The sequence below is a fragment of the Bombus flavifrons genome, chromosome 3 (genome assembly GCF_040668555.2).
Source record: "Bombus flavifrons isolate JBK064 chromosome 3, iyBomFlav1_principal, whole genome shotgun sequence".
Taxonomy (NCBI): Eukaryota; Metazoa; Arthropoda; class Insecta; order Hymenoptera; family Apidae; genus Bombus; species Bombus flavifrons.
This window is the reverse complement of record NC_138444.1, coordinates 15,795,287-15,818,566: the sequence shown is the minus strand read 5'-3', so window position 1 is coordinate 15,818,566 and position 23,280 is coordinate 15,795,287. Positions and strand designations below refer to the sequence as shown.

Sequence of the window (23,280 nt, the reverse complement as noted above, 5' to 3'; positions counted from 1 at the left end):
CAAGCCAGAACCTCTATTTCCTCTGTAAACCGGAGCGTTCAAACAAGCGAGAAATAATATATTCTGTGTATAGGATAACAATGCGCTCTCGTCAGAATCGAAAGACAGAGAACAAGTATAAAGATATGGAGTGGACATACAAACTCGGTGGCTGTGCGTGGCTGCGAATTAAATGTAAACATGCAAGACGTGCTTCTATATTTCCTGTTGAAATAAAATATTAATTTAAACTAGAGAAACGGGACAAGGAAACATTTTGCTGTTTAACCTATTCGCAGCTGAGGCCGTAGCAATACTGACGTAGCATATGTCGAAGCCGTATAATACGTCAAAGACTATTCTTAGACAGGTACACACCGCTCGTAGTTAATTAATTCTCGTCCATAAATCATAGGACATTCGTTAATTTAACTCTGCTACGTTCTCTCTGTCATTTTCCACGCAACTGTATTTCTCTAACGTTGAAAAATATCTCGAATTTATGTTAAACATTTTTTCAAAACTATTAAAAATCTTTGTCGTTTTATAGGATAACTTGACTTTCTTTACAACACACGAGATTAGCGAATAATTCTATAAATACGTTGAAATAATTCACTTCTCACTGATTTTTCTCTGTTGCATCTGGCTAGTTTTAAATAGAACGAACGTCGACCCCCATTTGCCAACCGAAATTGCAATAGAATCGTTCCCTTTGTGCGCGAAGTCGTTCAAAGCAGCAAGGGTAAGCCGAAAATTTGCGAGAACGACTATAGTTCAATGCAGTTTGTGAACTATTATTATTTTCAGCGGCGAAGCGCGCCGAATACAAACGCGAAGTGAACTAAAGTCATAAGTATAATCATGCGGTTATTACACGGCTGTTGAAAACAGCCGCTCGCTGTTTTGTCTTCATTTCCGTGGAAAAATTAGTCTTTCGAAAACTGCTCGATTTCATGCAAAACTAGAATACCTGTATCTTCTCTAAGTTTTCGTGAAATTCAGTTAATACGATGGTCCTGAAATGACTTTGCTTTTTATTTTTTGTTTCAGGTAAGCAGTGATTATCCACCTGAGCCTTGTTATATTTTATAAATATTTCATCATGGTAAGTCGTATCAGTCTTCTTATTTTTATATAAAATATTTAACACCTATCAACATTTAATCGTGCTAAATAGAAATATTCCAATTTTTCAATCTTCCCTCATCGATGAATTTTTCTATAGAAACATTTTTTTTCTTTTTATTTTTCTATAGAAAAATCATTTAATATAGAGGATAAAATAAAGTTGAATAAAAGGATGTGCGTATATGAGTATCAGTAACTTTTATACCTTTATACAGTAACCAGTAATTCCTATAGAAAAGAGAGGAGCATAATTCACAAGTGGAAATATGGAAAAAATATTTGATAAAATTTTGTCGTTACCGCTTTATTACTATTGCTCGTTTTCTAAATTTTCTTTTATCGACCATTACCGATCACCTTTATAAATCGTTATAAATCGTTCGTTCGTTGATTACAATTGAGACGAAACTAAAATTGGGCCGTCGCAAGTACATATCTGTATGAAAAAGCATTGAATAATATACAAAGTTCGATAACCATTAGTTGGAAACCACGGTATATTGTTTGAGGGAAATTTATCAAAGTATTATCTAATTAGCAGTTAATATTATAAACTCGTGAATTTCCAATAAAATCAAAATCAGTGGAAGGAAGGTTTGTGTATAAACCGGCAAGAAAGTCGATAAAGAAGTATCATAATATTTCAGCTCTGAATCGAACATCCATTGTCATTAGGGGGTTAATTAATACCGGCGTAATTAGCTGTGTTTTTACCTGGATTCGCGATATATATTACAGCATGATCATTTCCACTGATTTTCTTTACTGTACTTGCAATTTTATCCGATCTGATGAGCCGCGAATGCCAGGCTGTAGTTTGCGCGCAAGAAACCCCGTCATTTATCGAAGTTTCGACGATAACAAAACATTGTAATGACGCTGCTGAAAACGAATACGTTTTTAACCATAGTCCATTAACTCCGCGACCACAGTTGCAACCTATAAAACAGGAGAATATCCAACATTGAAAGCTGCAGGCAAGGTAACAAAAAAAGAAAAGAAGAAAAAAGTTAAAAAAAATGTAGGTTTGCGATAAACTTGGAAGACGTGCTTTAATAAGAAGCATCATTATGTGTCTATCATGTTCCGTAAAGGTATATGTTACGTTAGACGAGTAACTGATGAACGAGTTTTCAACTCAGAAGTCAGGCGATTGTAATCTGTCGTACGTGATATATTGTCTCCTGTGCCCGTAAAGTACACTTTGATAGTATAGACGATGTTTTATTAATGTACTATCGACAGAAAGTTCGAAAGCGATATAATTTTTAGAGGATGGATAGTGAGATGATAATCAACTAAATTTTGTTTCCTGTTAATAGTAAACGATAGCTAAGAATTCGAAATGGTAAATTATGTAAATGCCACTTGAATCGACAGTGATAGAAATTACGTCAAAAGGATAAATACGTTGGGCAGGGTGTTGATAACGTTACTCGTTTTTTCGGAATGTGTAGCCCTTGTAAAATGAAGTAATCCAAGTACCTAGATAAAACACGGTGTTTGGGTTATCGACACTCTGGAGATTGCATGGAAAAGTTTCGAAAATCTGGATATCCGTGGATCGTTTCAACGTCTTCCGGGGACAAGGATCCCGTTTGAGGAAGCAAAAGTCCGTGCAATCGCGTTTCCAATCTTCGCTTCGATAGTAAAACGCATCATTTCGTAACTTGCTTAGAAAGTGGTTGGATAAAATCATGAAGTTCTTACGAATTTCGACCTCGATGGCTGCGTGAAAAATAAACGAACATAATAATATACGATGGCCACAGGGGAAATACACGATAAACCATATTTTTCGCGTTCTATGGAAGAGCAATTTTAAAGTTCAAAACGTACCCAACCAATACTTGTGTCACCAAACTGGTATTTTCATTTGATTTTTGGATGAAATTCGTGTTTTTTGTCATCCTCTTGAACATTTCAAAAATTTCGATCGTCGTAGGATTGGTTATGCTCTTGTTGGTTTTGCAAAATTAAAAAAATTCATGGATCTGTCACGCATTTTTCTTTTTTTTTTTTTTTTTTTTTCTTCCCTTTTAAAGAGTTACGTATATCTTTCGATTTGACAGATTATTTCGATTTTCGACTATCATATTAACTTCGTTTTCATCTCAACAATTGGATGACATCGAAACCAAAAAATAAAAAAGTAAAAAAACATATATTTATCGTGTTTTTTCAAACGATACACTCTCGTTCGCTTGTAGAAAAAATATTTTTACAATTTTTTCGATACTTGCGGGAATCGATAAGGACCTGTGTCCGATAAAAATTAACTTACCAATAATATTTTATCTTTCTATATTCTATTTAACGAATAAACTCGTATTAACCTTATTTCAAACTCGTATTTCAAACAGTGTCAATTCAATGAAACATATCACCGAGTATGTCCGTTCAAAGGAGACATGCAACGAACGAATCCCACAATACAAATTACATGTGGTGAAAAAAACATTGGCAAAGAAATTCCGTGTTAACAAACGGCCATCTGTTTGGTCACGCGCGATTTGATTAGAAAACTCGTTTCGCTATTGCGAACCTAGTAATTACATCGGCATACCTTTAATATATCTCGTCCAATCCTCTATTTTCTGCTTTGCTCCGCACATATGGATACGTACGATGTAAATTGAACTCGATGAACAGGCAAGTTCGGTTGACAAGCTTTTGATTACACCGTGAATAGAGCAGCTCTGCATGAATCATCTTCTTTTTCTCAAGATGAACCGTATACTGAAAACGAGGTAATGCTATAAATTCGTAAGTCGTGATTTTACGATCGCGAATTTCCATAATTCCTTCTTCAAGAATGAAAACATGCACGTTATCCACGCGATAATATCTTTCTGTATGATGGTAGTTCTGAAACATGGAGGAACGCGTTATGCCTGCCAGTCGATGGAGATGTTATTATCGCGATTATGGGCGTTCCAAAAATAGCCATAACTGCTGAATTAGCCAATTTATTAGGTTTTAGATAGATAACGAGCGTTTCGATGTCTCGTTAATCGACATCGTATTATCGACGATATTTGAAGACGACAGACGACGAACATGACGAGTCGCATTTCTCATATTTTGTAAAAAGACAAATTTAAAATTCGATATTTTGTCAACGAATTCCGCGTCAAAATTATGTTTCCATTTGATTTTGCGACTAAATAGGTGTTTAATAACATATAGATACGCGTGTTTTATAAAAAAATATATTTCTTCTTAACCATAAAATAGCATAGAAGTGAAAATATTGATAATGAGAATATTAACAGAAATGGATTTGTCGTACTTTTTGTCCGTATAATCTTCATTTGGATGAACTTTAATTCGTTGGATTAGGTCTAGAGATAATTCTATAGTTGCTACGCACCGTGAAAATATCTTCTTCGTTTTTCTGTTAGATCTACCTTGTTTCAAAAATTCATTGCACGCAACACCCGATAAACGCAGGAAATGATAAAAATAAACTCGGTATATCGCACTTTCATGCAAAACGATTTATAAATTGTACAGTTAAAGTCGTAAACGCCGCGAGGATGAAGAGAATAAAACAAGATTTTTTTTTAGCAAGTAGGAATGTAAATCTCACATAAAATACCATGAAACATGTTAAGTACTGAAATTATGCAGATATTTCATGTTTATTACATTTTAAGTTACGTTTTCGTGTTATTTTTCTGTACAGGATTTTACTTCCTATGCAAATTTAAATATCAGAAAATCAGTAAAAATGGACTTATCTTTATTTGTAGTTACCGTATAATTTTTTTTAGAATAATTAAACGATAGGAAAATTAATTATATCGAGTTTCCATTGAAACGTTTCAGATGTTCCAACTTTAATCTAAACGTAGTTCAATAATTTCCATATCTGAATAAACACTATTTAAATACTTAAACGATATACTAGATTGAATAAAAAAAAATGTAATTTTAATTAATCCAAATTTTAATATAAAGAGTTCAATATAAACTTTTGTAAATGACGGGAATCAGGTTTGATCGAACTTTGTTTGCCGAGGCAAGAAAAATCGCATGAACAATAAAAAGATCAGCAAGGATCAGTGGAGAGTTACGAAGACCAAAGTTCTGACAAGAAAATGATAAGTTAATGCCCGAGATATAAGCTTTTCACGACTATAATTGCCACCGTTCATCCGAAGGCAATATTATAGCGATCTTTAACTTGTCAAATCAAATTTTTTATGAAATTCCGGAAATGAAACTGCTCGTTAATTACATCATAATGTAATATTTCTAACGTAACAGCATATTGTATTATCGACTATTATCGGCAATATTTCGATGTCAGAACTATTTTAAAGATAGATTAGCGTACCGTAAAATATCAAAAGCATCGATACACAACAGAATCTACACCTTTTTAGACATCTGTAGTTATATATTTCCACGATCTTAACTCACTTAACGGTAGAACTGGTTGAGTGATTTATAAGGTTTCGATATGGTCGTGCTCTGTCCTAGAATCAGTAAAAGAATCAATTTCTTTTCTATCCTTCGTTATTGTTCTGCTTCAAGAGACACAATTCACTGAAACAATGGGTTTTGTCCTAAATCCTGCTATAACGCGAAACATAGAGGACAAGAATATGATTAATATTTGCGAGAAAAATTATAAGATGTACTTAATGGTTCCTCTGAAATACCCAAAATGGTAGGAATAAAACAAAGAATGGTAGATCTCGTTTGTTAAACCACTCGCATCAATCGAAACCAGTTTTTCCTTTGCCAACCCCAACATAGGTACCATAAACCCCAGTGACATACTTCATCCAAAACCTAAGCTTAACTTAACCATTCTGTCATTCTATCTTTTATCCTTATCGCATCCATTTATTACATAACCAGAAGCCATTGTTTCAGAAAAAGAATGTTTATCGGGATGTTCAGGAGTAGCGAAATTCAAGAATAATTTAGAAACATTTAGTAGAATTAATAAATTATTAAACAATATATGCATCGTTTTTTTCAATTTGTCGTTATTTATCGGATAGCTTCGTGATTGTTTCTCTAGAAAAATTAGTTTCCTTATCAAGTAATTGTGGCTTTTGCACGTTTGCGAACTGCTCACTTTCTTATGATAAAGATATGCGTTGTAACAATTAGGATAATAAATAAGATGAGATGAACTCTTGTCGAATGTTAAACAGTTATTGACTGTTTTTCTTGTGAAAAAATTATTAGACAAGCATTACAATAAAATATACGCATAACACATCGACTGACGAAAACGCTATACTTTCCCTGCCACTCAATATAATACAATTAACCGTAAAAGATCGTCAGGACAAAGACAAAATATTGGGTTGGCAACTAAGTGATTGCGGATTTTATCATTACCACCTAATGACAAAATCCGCAATCACTTAGTTGCCAACTCAATAGCAGCTTCGTGGACTCTAAAATCAGGCAAAATTTAATTTCGTATAGATATTTATTACGCGAATATGTGGCAACATGCATCCTCGCGCAAATCAGTGAATATCCTTGTGAAATCCGAGTTTGTGGAACAAATTCAAAACTAGTGGCGTACAGGCATTGGTTGCGCAAGGTGCGTTAGCGTTTCTATTTTCGGAAAACGCTGTATCGGTCGAACCCACGAACACGATCCGCCATAAAAGGCACAATTTCGGTCAGAAACGGATCCGATAAACTAACTTTCCGCTACATATGCTATTTTATACTTCCAGAAGATCCATAAAACCCCGACTAAGTCGTTACAGAAGCTGCTTACTGACAGAGTTTATCTTCGACGCAGTTTTGCTTCGTCCAGACATTCGCGATCGCGCGAATTTGCACGTTCGTTTACCTTTCACGACTTCCTTGTATTTCTCACTTCTCTATGAAGCCTGACACGAGATTTCACGATCGAGTAGTGAAATTATCACAGAATGGATCGTGGCAATTTACCTCTGAACGCACGCATTCGTGACATAATAATATAGCGTCTGGTATTAGCCGATATTAAAATTCGCAGACTGTTTTGCTGGCTGGCGTTTTGTTGCTGGAGAAGTTCACAGCGAAATTCAAGGAATTTTTTTCAAATTATCACTTTGTTAAATAATACGTGCATCGAAGAACTTCTCGTCTTCCTCAACAATGAACTGTTTCAAGTAGTTCTTACAGGATTATAAAGTACTTTCTTTCTTGCAATTGAAGAAAAGTTTCATAAAGTTCCGCGTAAATGATATATATATAGTAAATGGAATAGCATAATACATACGTTCTAACTTACATCCAATTAGTTTTATTTTCCCTTTATTCATCCATGAAATCTGATATTGTCTTGTGTTATACAGGGTGGTTGATAACTGGTGGTACAAGTGGAAAGGGGGTGATTCTACGCGAAAAAAGAAGTCGAAAATATAGAATAAAAAATTTTTTTTTTTTTTTTAATTTTTCCATCGAGACAACGATCTACAGTGAGATCCGTTATAACGAGACGTGATAAAGTGCACGCGTACCGAGCGAAAATTCAAAGTCGATTTTCTCGAAAACAAAGCCTCAAACGAAAAATTTTTATTCTATATTTCCGACTTCTTTTTTCGCGTAGAATCACCCCCTTTCCGCTTGTGTTACCAATTACCAACCACCCTGTATATAGTAAATGGAATAGCATAATACATACGTTCTAACTTACATCCAATATGTTTTATTTCCTCTTTATTCATCCATGAAATCTGATATTGTCTTGTGTTATATATCGAGCAGACCTTCAAAAATGTTGTTTTCAAGAACGAAGACTCACATGTAAAAATTTTCAATTTACTTTTTCATTCAAAGGAATCAACCCTTGCTCGGTTATGCTATCAATTACCAATCAAACAAGCAACGAACGTCGATACGCGAAACAGCGAACGAATATTTTTCATCTCGCTAATAAATGGCAGAACATAAATCGATCGTGCCGAACGAACTGGCTTTGGCGAAATTTCCATCGACGAAGTTCGATTCAATTTTCGAGAGTCGTCGAGTTTTCCAACGAAAATCGTTCCATTGCTCGATGTAAATTCGTGGAGCCACGCGAGGAACCACCTATGACGGATCGTCTAATTTCCCATTATCCGGGCAAGCGTTCCCGGTGTCTTTATCCAGGCCGAGCGCGTTTCTGTGGCCAATTTACATGTTGATGCAAAAAGTTTCGCTCGAAAATTGCTTCTCCGCTGGCCGAGCGTGAACCCGTTGCGCGCGTGCATCTCCGCTCCGGATTACGCGCGCGATTCCCGAGATCTCGATAGTCATGTGGCCACCGGAATACGTAATTCTGACACGCCAGAAATGAAACGCGAATCATGATAAACGTGGTCGTTCCGTTAATAAATTCGAGCCCGATTAACCCAGATCGAAACTATCGTTGTTTCTAACGGGAATATAGCGCTCGAATGGTGAGGATCGATCGATCGCGGTAAATCAACGTCTTCTTGAATATGGAACCGTTGATCGAGTAAGTGTGACGTCTTCGAAAATTAAGAGTCGAAGAAATGAAAAATCGACCAGTCTATAAGACAATTTAAATTGTCGATCGGTCAATCGTGATACGTAGACTATAGAAGAAATCTGCACGCTCTTACGCGCTTATTGGAAATTTAAAAGTATGAAAATGCAAAGAATGGATATAATACGTAAAGATATAGACAGGAAATATGCAGAGTGTAGTATTTGTTATGACATTTTACGAGAAACAATAGGAAATCGGAACCCTGGAACTTAAGTAACTCAAGCGTTTTCAGGCAACGTAAATATAATATTATCGAAAATATATCGTCTGTCGTTGAGATTCCTGAAATTTTAAGCGTAATGGTCAAATTCGAAAGTTTAATGCCGAAACCCTGTCTGATATTAAAAATCGTTGTAGTTATTAAGCGTTTAACTTGCTAGAAGTTTCAAAAGTTGAGTGCATTTCGAATAGCCAGTGGATGTGCTTAAAACTTTTCAAGAAGAAAGTTTTTTAAAACTCGCTAGCCGTGGCGGAAGGTTTAAATTAAGAACGCTTTTTCGAATAGAAAAAGCGGCAAGTCGACACTTGTTATGTGGCACTTTCGAATAGCACCACTTGCGATTCAAAGGTTCGTTATTTCACGCGGGTAATAATCCCTCGTACGGTTAAATCACTGTGCGAACCTATGTATGTATCTACCTACACACGCAACTTTTACTTCTCAAATAGATTGCATGTACAAACACGAAAATTCTAGATAATTTATCGCATCGCTGCGAGCAAATATATGAAATTACTTCGAAATTATTGTTTTACTAGAATCACGAACAGCGGGTTAACGATATTTTAAATAATTTCTCAGAAGATTAAACTCGATTCATTTTAATGAACCCTTAACTGCAACTCTGGAGCCGTGGACCGCAGAACACAAAGAGAACATAGAAACGTTGTAAGGAAACAATCTGAGAAGAAACTACATTGTAATAAAAGAAGGAGAAATGGGCAGCATAAAATGTTTAATTATATATTGTAAAATTCGTTCAACGTGACAGACGAATTATACAATGAAGCTACGTGCATGCAAGAGGAATTAGAATAAATTTACTTACTTAAACGTTAATAATTACATTATTGTGCAATACAGAATGGGCAAAGGTACGATGGAACAACTGACGTATATGTAACACGTATGTGTACCAATTATTATGATAGAAAGGCAGTAAGAAAAAAAGTTAAAATTGTGAAATGTTGCTGAAATTCGTTCATTGTTCCACTACTTCCTTTCCACAGCTTGCGGTTATGTTTTCTTAAATTTTTCTCTCGGAGAAAATGCTTTCAGATCCCTTTTCTTAAACGCATACCCTTCTTCGTCCCGTATAAGCATATGCATACACCCAGGTGCGATTAAAGAGATCCCCTAATTTAAAACTAACTTTCAACTAAAGTTATACAAACTTCGAACTGAGACATAGCGCGTTAAAGTTGGTTTACGATAGCGTCAACTTTTCAGATTTGTTTTTAATTAAATTCGCCCTGCTAAAAGTATTCTTTTCATTCAATCTACACGATCGAGCATAAATTAATGGACAAAGCGTAGTGTAACATCTTTAAAAGTAAATAATAATTTACCGATAGTTTGCTAGTGGCAAATTTTTATGACGTATCGATTTTCAAAAGGCATAAAATTTCATAGTATACGGAAGAACATTTTTACCTTCATTGAAATCAACAAGCATTTAACGTTGCATTTAAACGAAATTCCAAATAACGCGATGAAATTTTCTCCTGAATTCATCAACGATATTTTTCTCGCGGCAACAGCGAAGAAAATGAATAAAAATTGACGAAGGATTTTCGAACCCGTTTACGGGCAAAAAGATTTATCAAAAGCCCGTGCGACTTGTTCTTGCGCCAGGCATCGCATATGCAGTTTACAAAACGAAAACGACGAATATTCGATCGGAATATATGCGAAAATCGGTCAGCTGCGTCGGACTCAAACGTCCCGCAGAATTTGCATCTTGCACGTTCCATAATTAGTTAAACGCGGAGTTAATCGATTAGCCGACGGTCAGTTAACTACCATTTAAATGGCTGACTCAGTTTGTTTGAATGATTTGGTCAATAAAATTATCAATTAGAAAATGGAGCACGTTGATTTTTCTCGTTCGTTCGCTGTCTATTTCGAACCTTGTCTATTTAACTTCCATTGGAATCGTTTCATCGGTAGACTTCTTTTTGTTTTTAAAGATACTGAAACATTCTTTGACACTTTTCAAGAAAAATGAGAAACCGTCCTTGGATCATTTTGATTTGTAGAGACATTTCTAAATCCTTCGTTACGCTGCTATACTTGGTGGTTCCGAAATTTTTAGACTTGTATCAATTATTTCTTCGATCGCATTGTCGAACTTTGTTCTCACATTTGACTAAATTTTCTTATTTACGTGTATTTGTATATTACTGTTGGCTTTTTTTATACTAAGACTGTCAAGAGAATCGTTACTTTTACAATTATGTAATGTAATTGGTAAAATGCAAAATTTAATTTTTAGTTGGAAGTCGTCTATATCGAATCGAATTTTCATAGTCTATATATCTTATACCTTGTTACCGTGGTTTTGTCACAGCACACACATAGATGACATGGAAACACGGTCGATTTTGCATTGCGAGTCTGAGGGAAACGCTTATATGAGATCGCGCGGATTTTCAGGTTTGATCCTCCAGCACGGTTTTCTCCTTCTCTTGGTATCCACAAAACGCGAAGAAAATATGGAAATCGTTTCGAATCGAGAAGGACGAGAGATCTCGAAGAAATTGTCGAATAATATTAAAGTTTGTTCGATTTATCGAGATCGTCTGTCCTCTTTTAATTTCGTGCTCGAAGAAAAATTCTGCAAAAATCTCGCGCGTGAACTCCAATTTCCGATAGCTGATACGAACTTTTTTTTGTCCTTCTTTTTTTTAATAAAAATTTTCATAAAAAGGAAGATCCGCCGATAATATGAAAAGAATAGAACAGCAAAATTTTGCGGAATATTGGCGATTTTCAGAAAACTGGATCCAATCAAGCGTCGAAAAAAATCGAAACATTACGCTTGTCTTTCAATGCAAATATTAAGCTTTCATTCCAATATGTGCCTTAGTAATGTGAAATTTTATCGATCGTGTACTCTGTGGTTCAATTGATTCCAATTTGAATTAACCTAGTTTATGAATTTAATTCGAATTAATTAATTCTGCATAGATTTGCGTATACGTCGTGTCCGGATAAACATGTGAAATAAGACAAATCGCGTTTTCATTAGTCATGCCTAAAAAAACATGATTTGAATATTATCCGATGGGATCAGAAAATTTGGTTTTCGACTTATGAATTCGAATGGAATTCATTTAAATTTCCTTTTTTCCTTTTTTTTCTGTCCGTAACATACAAAATTGAATCGCGTGAATTGTACAGCGCCAAGTTTCATAGAAATATAACTAATTACGATTACTTAAAATATATAAAAAGTCAAATTATACAGATCTTAATTATTTAGAAAATATATCTACGTGTGTATAAGGAATATTGTTGCGTTTCTTCGTCGCTGAGAAAGCAAGAAAAGGAAATGATATATATCTGTGATATATCGATATTATTAACCCCATCTCCTATGTCTCAGCAAAGAAACAAACACGGTGTCTACTCCATTGCCCCTGAATCTACAAGTGCATCCAGTCCAACAGCAATTCTGCAAGCATTGTAGCATTCAATGGAACCAACATGCTACCCTTTGACCCAGATTTGCAAACGTGAATTCTCTATAGTACCACGAAGAATTCCACTCGATGCAAACTACGTTGTATTTGACAAAATCTGTCTTTTTTTTTTTTTTTTTTTTTTTTTGTTACATTGAATTCTTGTGTTTAGTCGGATTTGAAAAAAAAGTGCACAAAGAGAGACGATTATTACAATTTAATTAGAAAAAAGAAGCAGTGTTAGAATCGTATCTTGAAGATAAATTTCTGAAAGTGTTTTAAAGAAATAGAAGAAATTTCGATCAAACGTAGAATAATACATCACTTTCAGCATAGTAAGTGTAGCGTCTTATCGAAATTCTAATAGAATTGGAGCAGTAGAAGCGTTAAAATATAAAGTTGTGTAAATGGTTTTTAACGAAATGCACGAGCTCATTCTTAAATCGCTAACGTTACAAAGAATAATATAATTAAAAGATATATTACACTCATTATTTACGTATGAAATTCTTTCTGCTTTTTCATACGATTTTAAATTTCAAGATACTTCAAGCTGAATATACGAAAAGAGAACGTACGAAAGAAAAAAGTAAAAAAGAAACGATACAAAGACACAATCGGTGTTCCAAACTTTAAATTATTGTCCTTCTATTTTTCACGTATCGATACATTTTATTACCTCCGTGGTTACCATATATATATTTATTAGATAAAATTAAAAATCCACAGCAGAGTTAAATTACTATTGATTACACTTCATTCATGTTCATTCGGATATGAAATACAATTATGCATTCATTATCGATATTATAAATTTCATTGTAGATTGTTGGGTACAAACTGTAACAATGAACTTTTCATTACGCTTATAACGTTTATTACACTTGTTACACGCTTCTATCGCGTTTTACATCCAATCTCACTCGATGTCCAGAGATTCCACATTTTTAGGAACATCGATTCTGGAGTATAATACACGCTACGATATTTAATGAATAAAATTCTTTTGATCGAACTTATAAAAATACCAATCTGCATAAACATCCATAGTCCAATTGTATTTCGTATCTCATATGGCAGAAATCTCACGAACGGTGGTTCAAATAGAAAGAGCCAAATAAATCGAATGCCGAATGCGAGTGAAATTCTGCCCCATATCGAATTCTAGCTCTGCTTTCGAATGAATTTTCTACAATATGCCGTGTTCAAGTAACCAGCTCAAGGGAGTGATAGTGCGATAAAACGGCGAAGACACAGCACAGATGCTCCTCAGAAACGGTGTCACTAGACGGCTATTAGAAATTCGAAGGAACTGCACTGTTCGTGGCGACAGAATTTCCTGAATTCGGCAAGGCGCGTATTCGACGCGTCTGTAAATCCTCTGTCATTATATATGCGTGCAATTTCACACGATAAATATTTATCACGGTAACTGTGTTTCGACTGAACTGTTAATCGGCTGGAAGTTCATTCATTTAATTCCTCTTAAGCGTGTGCGATCGCGTTCGATTTCGATTCTGCGAATGACGTGAATTAAATAAAAAATGGTAATTTTTTATTTTGCAACGTTATGCTGTAGTTACTAAATGTATCGTACATCGTATATATCTATTTAATTGACCTTCGCCTAACTTTTGTATACTCGTATATATGTCTAGTTTTATTTAATAATTGATTGAAGAGCTTGCTGCATGAAAGAGAATTTTACGTCAAGATAAAATTGTGTCTGGCACACTCTTGCTTTTATATGAGAAAAAGAAAGTCTTTTTGCGATACTGTTACGCGATATCATAACTGGTTTAGCTGGCGTAAACTTGTAAAAACATGTACAAATTTATATTAAATAGCGTAATTAATAACGAAAAAACTAGACACGACGATAGGAATAATTTCACTTGATATTATGTCGAAGTAAATAATTATTGTATATGACAGAATATCTAATTCTGTTATATAGAAACGAATAATTTATTTGCAGAATACGCGCACATTAATTATGTTTATTTTGCTTAATTATATATTTAATGAAAGATTAATTAGACTAGTATTTACTCTTATACGTAATGTTGACTTTAAATCTGTATATTACAATTGTACGAGGTATTTAGCGTTAAAAACTATTTAGCTAAATAGAACAGCAAGAAATTTCATACAAATACCTTTTCATAAAATTATTTTGATATACTTAAATACCATTAGCATACTTAGTACGATTTCACGAAATATCGATACATCCAACATTATCCAACATTATCCATCCTTTTTAATATTTCTAAATATATTTTCTATTCATAACCGAGGACCAGAAAATAATTATTCTTTCATGATCTCGATTAAATTCGTCCGTAGAGAAATTTAAACAAATAAATGAAATACTCTTATACGATAAAACTTAAATCAAACACGAACATAGATGATACGTTAATCGAACGAAACATCGCATAATAACCACGTTGATTCTTCGTACCTTGTGCAGTCAAGCGTTTAAGCGAAAAGAAAAAAGGTAAAAGGTGGAAAAAATCCGAAAAGAGGAATAATAGAGAACAGATTTTCGAGAATAAGCAACGAGTTAAGAGACTTGGTGGTAGTTTCCTAAGGGTTAAGGACCGTCAAACATTCAGGCGAGTCGTGTCACTGGAGACGAAGAATGAAGTTGTAATATGAGAGCTCTCGACATACTCCATTATTCACCATTTGAACGTAATATTTGCGGTGTGATATGGTTTCAGGATCCAATCCCGGGCGAAGATAAGCAGACGTTGCTTCTAGCACTTGCCATCTGCGAACCCCATCCGAACTCTAACAGATTTTCGTTCCCATAGTATTGGATAACGCCTACCCTTTTAACATTCTCGTGTCTTCTTCGTCTGCACCCTCGTGGCCCCGGAACATAAGTAACTTTTCTCTTCTCTCTTCAGCCTATCGTGCGGAGATAATAAGATGGTTCGATAGTCGGTGATAAAGTAAAAAGGTATGTTGGAATCAGACACGGGGAAAGCGGTGTGGATCAACGTGTGAAACGAGAGTTTCGTTGTGAGATATAAAAGATGAAGATACGAAAGATTGTATAAAAATTAGGATTGCCATTGGTACGCGAGGATTAAAACGGAAGAGTCGTTTGAAAGGGAATCGAAGAGAAGCCAACAACAATTTGATGTTTCGTTGGAGAAAACATTAAGAATTTCGATAAAATATAAAAGGACGGTCTTGAATAAAAGTATAAAAAATAATTGTCAATTCTAAGATCGAGGCTATCGCGAATAAATTACTTTTTAACATTGAGGAAAAATACGGAGAATAATTATGAAATAAATGTTACAGCAACGATGACGGAAATGCGAAAATAAATAAAAACGTGCGAAGAAAGTGGTATTTCTAATTCAAATCAGTCACAATTTTCTGAACAGAAAGAAAAAAAGACGAAGAGAGAGAGAGAGAGAGAGAGAGAGAGACGATGACGGTGTGCGTAATTCAATATCTACCACTGAAAAACGTCCCTTTGATGCTCGTCGAGCGTGTATTGTATTTCTTTTAGTAGGATTTCGTCGGTGCGTAGTTTATCATGAAAATATTATCGGGTTTCGATACTTCAATAAGTTACGATCCGTGAAATCCGATGTCTGATTATTGTCTCCTCCGAGACAGCTTTACGATTCAATGGCGGTCGGGATTTTTATGGCCGATATGTTTATGCGGCTCCGTAACCACGAATATTGCTCAAACGTTTGCCAGCAACATTTGGAAAATCGTGGAAACAACCGAGAGACGTAAGAATTGAATGCCAAATAACATATTTCAATGCGAGAAACGAGTCGCTCTTTGTCTTTTTTCTCTTTATTCTCTTCTTTCTGAACTAAGAATGTCAACTGCTAAAAGGAAGGTACCGTTTATGATTATTTTATTCAGTTGATGTTAACTTCCCAACCCTTCTCAACCGTATGTAAAATTCACTTTCTTAAAAGACTGAAAACAGAATGGTAGAAAATACGAAGCGCAGTTATTTCGAATTATACATATATTTAAAAATTATATCGATTATATTTAAAGTTACATTTATATTAAGTAATTTTTAGTATATGTGAAATTACATTTAAAGATCGCATCATTGAAAAAATGGAAGAATATTATATGCAGCATGTTATTGATTTCGCGGGAGCAATCCTGTGTATGTTGTATTTTGTATCAACGTTTCGTAGACGTTGCAGTCTACTTCTTTAGGGCAAGCCAGAAACTTTTCAGAAGTAGACCGCAACGTCTACGAAACGTTGATACACAGGACTGCTCCTGTAAATCCAATAACATGGTGAAAACTTAAAATCTAAAATATCGTACACGATCAATATCTTTTTAATCAATTACTGAATTAGAGACTAAATATTTCATTAAAAAAAAAAAAAAAATAATGACAAAATTAAAATGGTACCAAGCATCCAATACAAAACAAACAATATTTTATTTTCACAGATAATCTAAGACCATCGCGCGATTTTGTACTTACGTATATTTGAGAAAAAGTTAAACCTTTTTGGCCAATACGTGACAGCTTGTTGAAAAGTATATTTGTAGAAAGCTGCGATCGAAAAACTTTAATTTATTCACATTTATTTGATTTTATCGATTGAAAGCGAATGATAAAGTTCTGAGAGAAGATCTGAGAAATACTTACCGTATACGCGCTTTTCTTTCTGTAATATCTTGGTTTATTATTTATCGAATTTACTAATCGAAAGTTGGACACTTTTCTAACGATCTCGTTAGACGGAATTAAAGGAAGTTCGCCAGACGTCGTATGAAATTGTGGCCTGGAGTCACAGAAACCGCTAATAAATCACCTTAAATCGTCAATTTCCAAGGAGCTTCTAGTTTCACAACTTCTCTACCTTCTCTCGCCCTCTTCTGCTCTTCTCACTCGGTCGTGCCGAGTTTTCGCGTGAATTAACTAAGAATTATGTTCTTGTTTATCATAAGTTGTGACTGCGAAATTTACTACCGCTTTCACGACGTGGTATCAGAGGGTGCACGTAGATCAGAATGCTTTTAACGTCCAAGATGTTTTTTTAACTCTGATTTAACGTTACAAATGTAACGACTATTTTTTTTCTATAATAAAATAAATGAATCTATTAAAGAAATTTTTTTGTAACGAGGAACAAAGCAAATATCGAAATTCCATTCGGATAATAAAATATCGTTGTAGATGTTAAAATTGAAATATTTTCCATTTATACATATGCGTTGATATTTTATTTCGTTTCAATATGTGCAATTAAAACGATATGTAGAATTGCATGATTTAATGAATGCAATTGGTATTACTGGTTTTGGCGGACCGGTAGGAAAAAATTGTTTCGCATTCTGTGCTACGTCGCGACTCTTCGTTGTGATTTTTCATTTCATATCTCTCCTCGGGGCTTGCTATATTTATAGCTTTAGCGACAATAGCAGAGAAATATTGAAACGTTCGCGTACTATGACATTTCGCGAAATGCGTTCTGGCTCATCGAGAGAAGATTGACTTTCTACGATGAAGCTTCATAAACATTCATGTATCCTATCCAAACGTCGTAACAAAGAGTTAAGGATATTTTGCCTTCGGATTTTTAGCTTGGGAAATTTCCAAGCTACGATACTTTGCCATTATCATAGCTAGCTAGAAAAAATGTATATTTTCCTACAAATATACATAACTATTTATTACTTTAATACTAAATAATGGATAATATTGTTCCATTTTTTGCGATCATTTAATCAATTTTTTGTACAATAAAAATTGAACTTCTTTTCTACAAGCAACATCTTGATTGATAATGTACTTGGACATTATCAAGCATAAATTCCTTTAGTTTTACTACGAATCAACTTATGAAAAATGTTCTTCGACCATAACGTACCATAACGTACAATCTTCAGATCGTTGAACTTTAATACCCGCACATTTTTCTTTCTCTATTTTACAGTATCCTTCGCTTCGCAGTATAAACCACGTTCGATAAATAATCTGACAAAAATTCTTATCCTCGTAATTCCGAATAGTTTCAATCTTTACGTTGACATAAAAGAACGTAATCACCGTACACGGTTACACGCGGTCCTGTAAAATGTTGATGTTTGAAATTTCTTAAAATATAAATTAGCTTCTTCGTGTTCAAAGACCTGAAAACCTATCGCGATTCTGGCTTCTAATAAAAAAATAAAAATTTCTTAAAAGTAGCGAAAATGAGTACCGCGTCATCGACATAGGGATTGACTTAGAAATCCTATCGGTGCTATCCTATTTCTTTAGGATTAAACCAACTGCAAATTCAAAGGCGTGTTTTCTCGTATCACGGTACGTGACGATGGTTTAATAACTGTCTCCGACAGGATCGGATCTGTAAACTGGTGGAGAACGGTCACGTTCACGCGACGCGAAATCATTCCTACAGAACTTCATCCTTTTTGCAAACAACGAACCGGCAAACAAACAGGCAAACGAACGAACGAGTGAACGAACTGCACGCAATTCACGGCGTTTGCGTACGTTGTTTCAGGGAGCAGCGAGCCATGGCTGAAGAGCGTAAAGCACGCCGAACTAGGTACAGAGGTGCAACTACCGTGCGTGCTGAAATTGCCACAGTGCGAAGGGCTTCACAGCATCAAATGGTATCGCGGAGCGACGCGTATCTTCATTTTCAGCGAGGACGTCGGAATTACGCGCGGGAACAACGACATCGCCGTCAGGTAAAGCACACGTATCTTAACTTTATCGTTGCTTTCTCGCGTCTCCTAGATAACACAAGCGACGACAGCCTGTCGTATTAACAGGCGACAAGACGTGGCCCTACGTTTCGCTACGATAATCGTAATATACATACGTATATTGTCGTTCGTGAGTATGTGCACACTTTGCTTGGTTTATATTAACGATATATTAATATTAACAAAACGTATGAAACGTAGTGGCAAACGATCGAAAGTAATATTTACTATCTCCTTGTTGGTATAAGATAAAAAATAATCTATATCGAAAAGTGTCCATGTAGTGTAAATATATAAATGCAATCGAAATCAAGGTAAAATTTAACGTACGACTGTATACGACTGGATCAGAAATTCAGATTTATAGTCAATCTTTTGTGACTCACGGTTTAATTAACATCCTGTGGTCGAATACTTGAGATGTGTATTTATAATCAAGCGTTCTTCATTTCGAAGTTAATAATCAGTTTTTTTATATTCGCATCATATAAATTTGAATCGATATGAGGAATTGGAAAATGAATTTTAGCAGAATATTTAGTATAAATATGGATTCTTGGGTCGGTATTTTTTGCAAATTTCCAAAACATTTTGGAATAAATTCATTAAGGTTTTTGCTGGGTAATACTTGCTATAATGTTGTCTTATACTCGCCTCTATGACATTGTTATAGCCCATTTCCGAAATACCGCAATGAAGCTCAAGCAGAATTAATAATCTTGTTTGCGTGGTTTGTTTGGTGGATATTAAGCCGCTATTCGCTTCGGAGCAAGTTTCTGTGAACACAAAATGAAGCAAACTCTAAGCGGAAAATAACAGCATATACAGTTCAGTATATGACGTTCAATAATTAAATCGTTATTCAAAATACACTTAATCAAGAATATAAATATATATCTTTGAGTAATATTGTATAGGTTTTCTGTACAAAATTAATTCCTTCGTCGCGTAGAAATACTGTACTCGTATTTATAAGTAGATCGAATCTCGTTTCAAATTTCATATCGAAGCAACTTTATTGCTGTTACGTCGTAGATGTTAGAAATAATCTCCTGAATATTGAAAATCGTTGAAAATGACAACGTGAGTTCGTGCTCGCCATCCATATGCAGATGCGTTAGTTATAAGAAATAGTAACTAGAAGATAATCCTAATTACAATCGATAGATTTAATCGATAGGCTTAAGATGCTTTTTTGTTTTTATCCCTAGCTTTGTAAGCGCGTGCAATGAAGGTTTTTTTGGCTCACAACGGTGTGATAGATTTATCAATAAAACAATAACTATTGTAATCCTACCTCTGAGTATAGAAATAACAACAAAAATCTTAAGAACAATTTCTTCAGAGATTCAAAGCTGTATAATAGAATTTCATTTCCCATAGAAAATTTGTAAGAGAAATGTTAAAAACGTCATATTTGAAAAAGTAAGAAAGATTCGATTGCAAACTTTATTATACAAAATGCATTACACTCTTAATCATCTCTGACGGGACGATATGTTTCAAGATAATTTTTATAGAGATTCTGTGACTTGTTCTAATTTTTTTTATCACATAATATTTCATTATGAAGAACCAGAGAGGCTATTTCGAACATTACGTTTCACCTATCTTCTCAAGTCTGCATTATAGACCGTACTTATTACTGTTGTTATTTCTTTATTTAGAGGTAGGATCACAATAGCTATTACTTTATTCCTTGGATAAATGTCTCATACCGTTCTGAGCTGAAAAACCTTTATTGAACTTTTTTATATGGACTAGGGATAAAAGCAAAAGAATATCTTAAATCTATCGCTTAAATCTATCGATTATATCTAGAACTATCTTCTAGTTACTATTTATTGTAACTAGCGCATCTGCGTATGGTTGGAGAGCGCGAACTCACGTTGTCATTTTCAACAATTACATTATTGCACTTACCAAGAAAGTGATTTATTTGAAAATGATTGCATCAGATTCAAATTAAACACATTTCCATAATAGTCGAGACATAAAGCGTATCGTCTAATATAATTTTATATTCTCGAAACGAATTTCTTCGTCCCATAAAAATGATTAAAGTATTCCCTCGAATCACGCATGTACCAATTTCCAGAAGAAAAATTGACTTTTTAATCGACTTAAATGGTAGATCATTAAACACAAAGAATTCGCTGGTTCCGGATGGTCGAGCGAGGAGGGTGAGAAAACTCGATCGTGGACCGTCAGAAAAATGAATATTACATCGAAGAGATTAAAACGGTAGAATTATTATCGTCATTTACGCGACACCGTGAAAGCTTCCGTTGACGAGGGGATAGTATCAAAAATATGGAACAGCTGGTAATCCAGGATTAGCTGTAGAAAGTAGGCCAACCAAACGATCTGTTCCGATGCGCTTAATTTTTCCTGAATATTCGTCTCGACGAGGCGAGAATAAATCGGTTGTTTCGAAGGAATTTCTAACTTTGATATTACGGTGAAAGTATCACGTTGATCGTTCGCGTTAATCATCCTCTTGATCGTCCTGGTGAATCACGATGAAAACACACTCGTGAACAAAGTTTTCTCGTCTTACGTGCGAGATTTGCCCGCATAATCCAGTTGTAGCGATAAAAGAAAAGCGTGCAGGTTTTTCTGGTCGAGTTGTTTCGCGCGTATTGTCACGAAATTTCTGATTAAAGCGATGATCGTGGATAAATTAGGAAGAAGATAAATATTATCGAGTTCGTTGATGAACGATGAGTTCATGCACTTGTAAAAGATTTAAAGGTATAAAAACGTATATTTAAAATATAATTTCTTAGTTATACTCGTGTAAAAATATGAAATTATATAAATACACGTAGTTTAGCTGTAATAGTAGTTGGTCGTTAATTTTATTCTCTGCATGATTGGTAACTGACAATAAACGAGAAAATTATATCGCTTCATTGAGACCAATGATATTTATGATACGAAAGTTTCAGGAAATTGTATTTTTCATTAATTTATTTCTTAATGATAAAATATACAATTTTTAAATGTTAGCAATTACTGTAATATTTCCTAACGCATAAAATCCTGTGTTTATAGATTTTATAATAGTTAATGTTACAGTCAGAATTAACAGCAAGTATGTAACGTATTATAACGAAGTATATGTTCTTCTATTTTAGTAAAACGTAACTTTCGTACGCATAATTTCAACGTAATTAAAAAGTATATCAAGAATAGAAACACGAAGGTTCGTAATATACTGCACAGCAATGCGAAGCATATTTTCAAAGTAGTAGACATAGTAATGCGGATCTCCATATGCAAGCACTACAAAGATTAAAAAATATCTGCGTTTGAGTTTTCCTTTTATTGCTCGGTCGTTCCTGTTGTTGAACAAGTAATTGTACACATTTTTCTGTCAGGAACAGCTTGAAAAGCGTAAATTGTTAGGTTTCGTAAAAATAATTTATTTAAAATAACGTACGCGATACAATGAAACTTGATAATTGCGACGAAATTTTTAACGAAAATATGATTTACGAAATTTTAAGATAAACTCACAAAATGAAAAGTTATTTTTGCTTACTTTTTGGAGTTGGGTTTTTTTATGGGTTAATCGTAGTCTTCGAATACGTATTAATATTTCAATATTATAAAAATTCTGCTTGTCAAAATTCAGAACGCATCTGAATATAAAAATTGGTTTCTCGCAACTCGTAACTTCTAAAATAAATCCTCTTACTATCGAATTTTATATTTTAGTACTACTTTGTACTATAGTGGGATGATGGGTCAAATCAATACTAGGTAATCCTGCTCTTCCGGTACAATGGTTCCAAGACGTAAATCTAGCCTTAGATTCGGAATTTTTCTTCGTAAAAATATTTTATTTTACATAGATCCTATGTATCGGAGATGGAATTAGATGTTAGGAATATTTAAGAATTATTCCAATGCAGAATTTTAATTTATTTTAATTAAAATCACTTCGAAGAAACCAGGTAGGAAAAAGGGAAACATTTGTTATATCTTATCAATATACAATGCAAAAAAACGTTGTTAATATTTTTATCATTTATAACTTAGTCTACCACTTGTAATCTTTGTGATATATTGTGATGTGTGTGAAAATTTAGTACGTTCGTAAAATTCATATCAGACGTTTGGTCAATTTCTTTATTATACAGAAATAAAGACTACGAGGTGAATAAATCAGACTGCTGAAGGAAAAAAAACTAAGAAAAAAGATAGGTTAAGTAAAATAG

The 23,280-nt window shown here is 34.3% G+C and overlaps 2 protein-coding genes across 16 annotated transcripts in view; one reads left to right on the top strand and one right to left on the bottom strand.

The window, feature by feature from the left end:
- The window catches only part of nrm (neuromusculin), a 433,949-nt gene that overhangs the window by 286,543 nt on the left and 124,126 nt on the right, over positions 1 to 23,280 (top strand). For all 15 annotated transcript variants that reach the window (XR_011172628.1, XR_011172629.1, XR_011172630.1 and 12 more), the window contains one exon: positions 18,847 to 19,036. Coding sequence is in view for 11 of the 15 variants with exons in the window: in XM_069109818.1 (XP_068965919.1) it covers positions 18,847 to 19,036 (190 nt within the window). In the remaining 4 variants the exon portion in view is untranslated. The remainder of the gene's footprint in view (positions 1 to 18,846; positions 19,037 to 23,280) is intronic.
- Positions 19,577 to 23,280, bottom strand: part of kar (monocarboxylate transporter 10-like protein kar) — a 179,220-nt gene continuing 175,516 nt past the window's right edge. Inside the window, exon 9 of the mRNA XM_069109836.1 lies at positions 19,577 to 19,830. Within this exon, the coding sequence (XP_068965937.1) occupies positions 19,592 to 19,830 (239 nt within the window). The 3' untranslated portion in view covers positions 19,577 to 19,591. The remainder of the gene's footprint in view (positions 19,831 to 23,280) is intronic.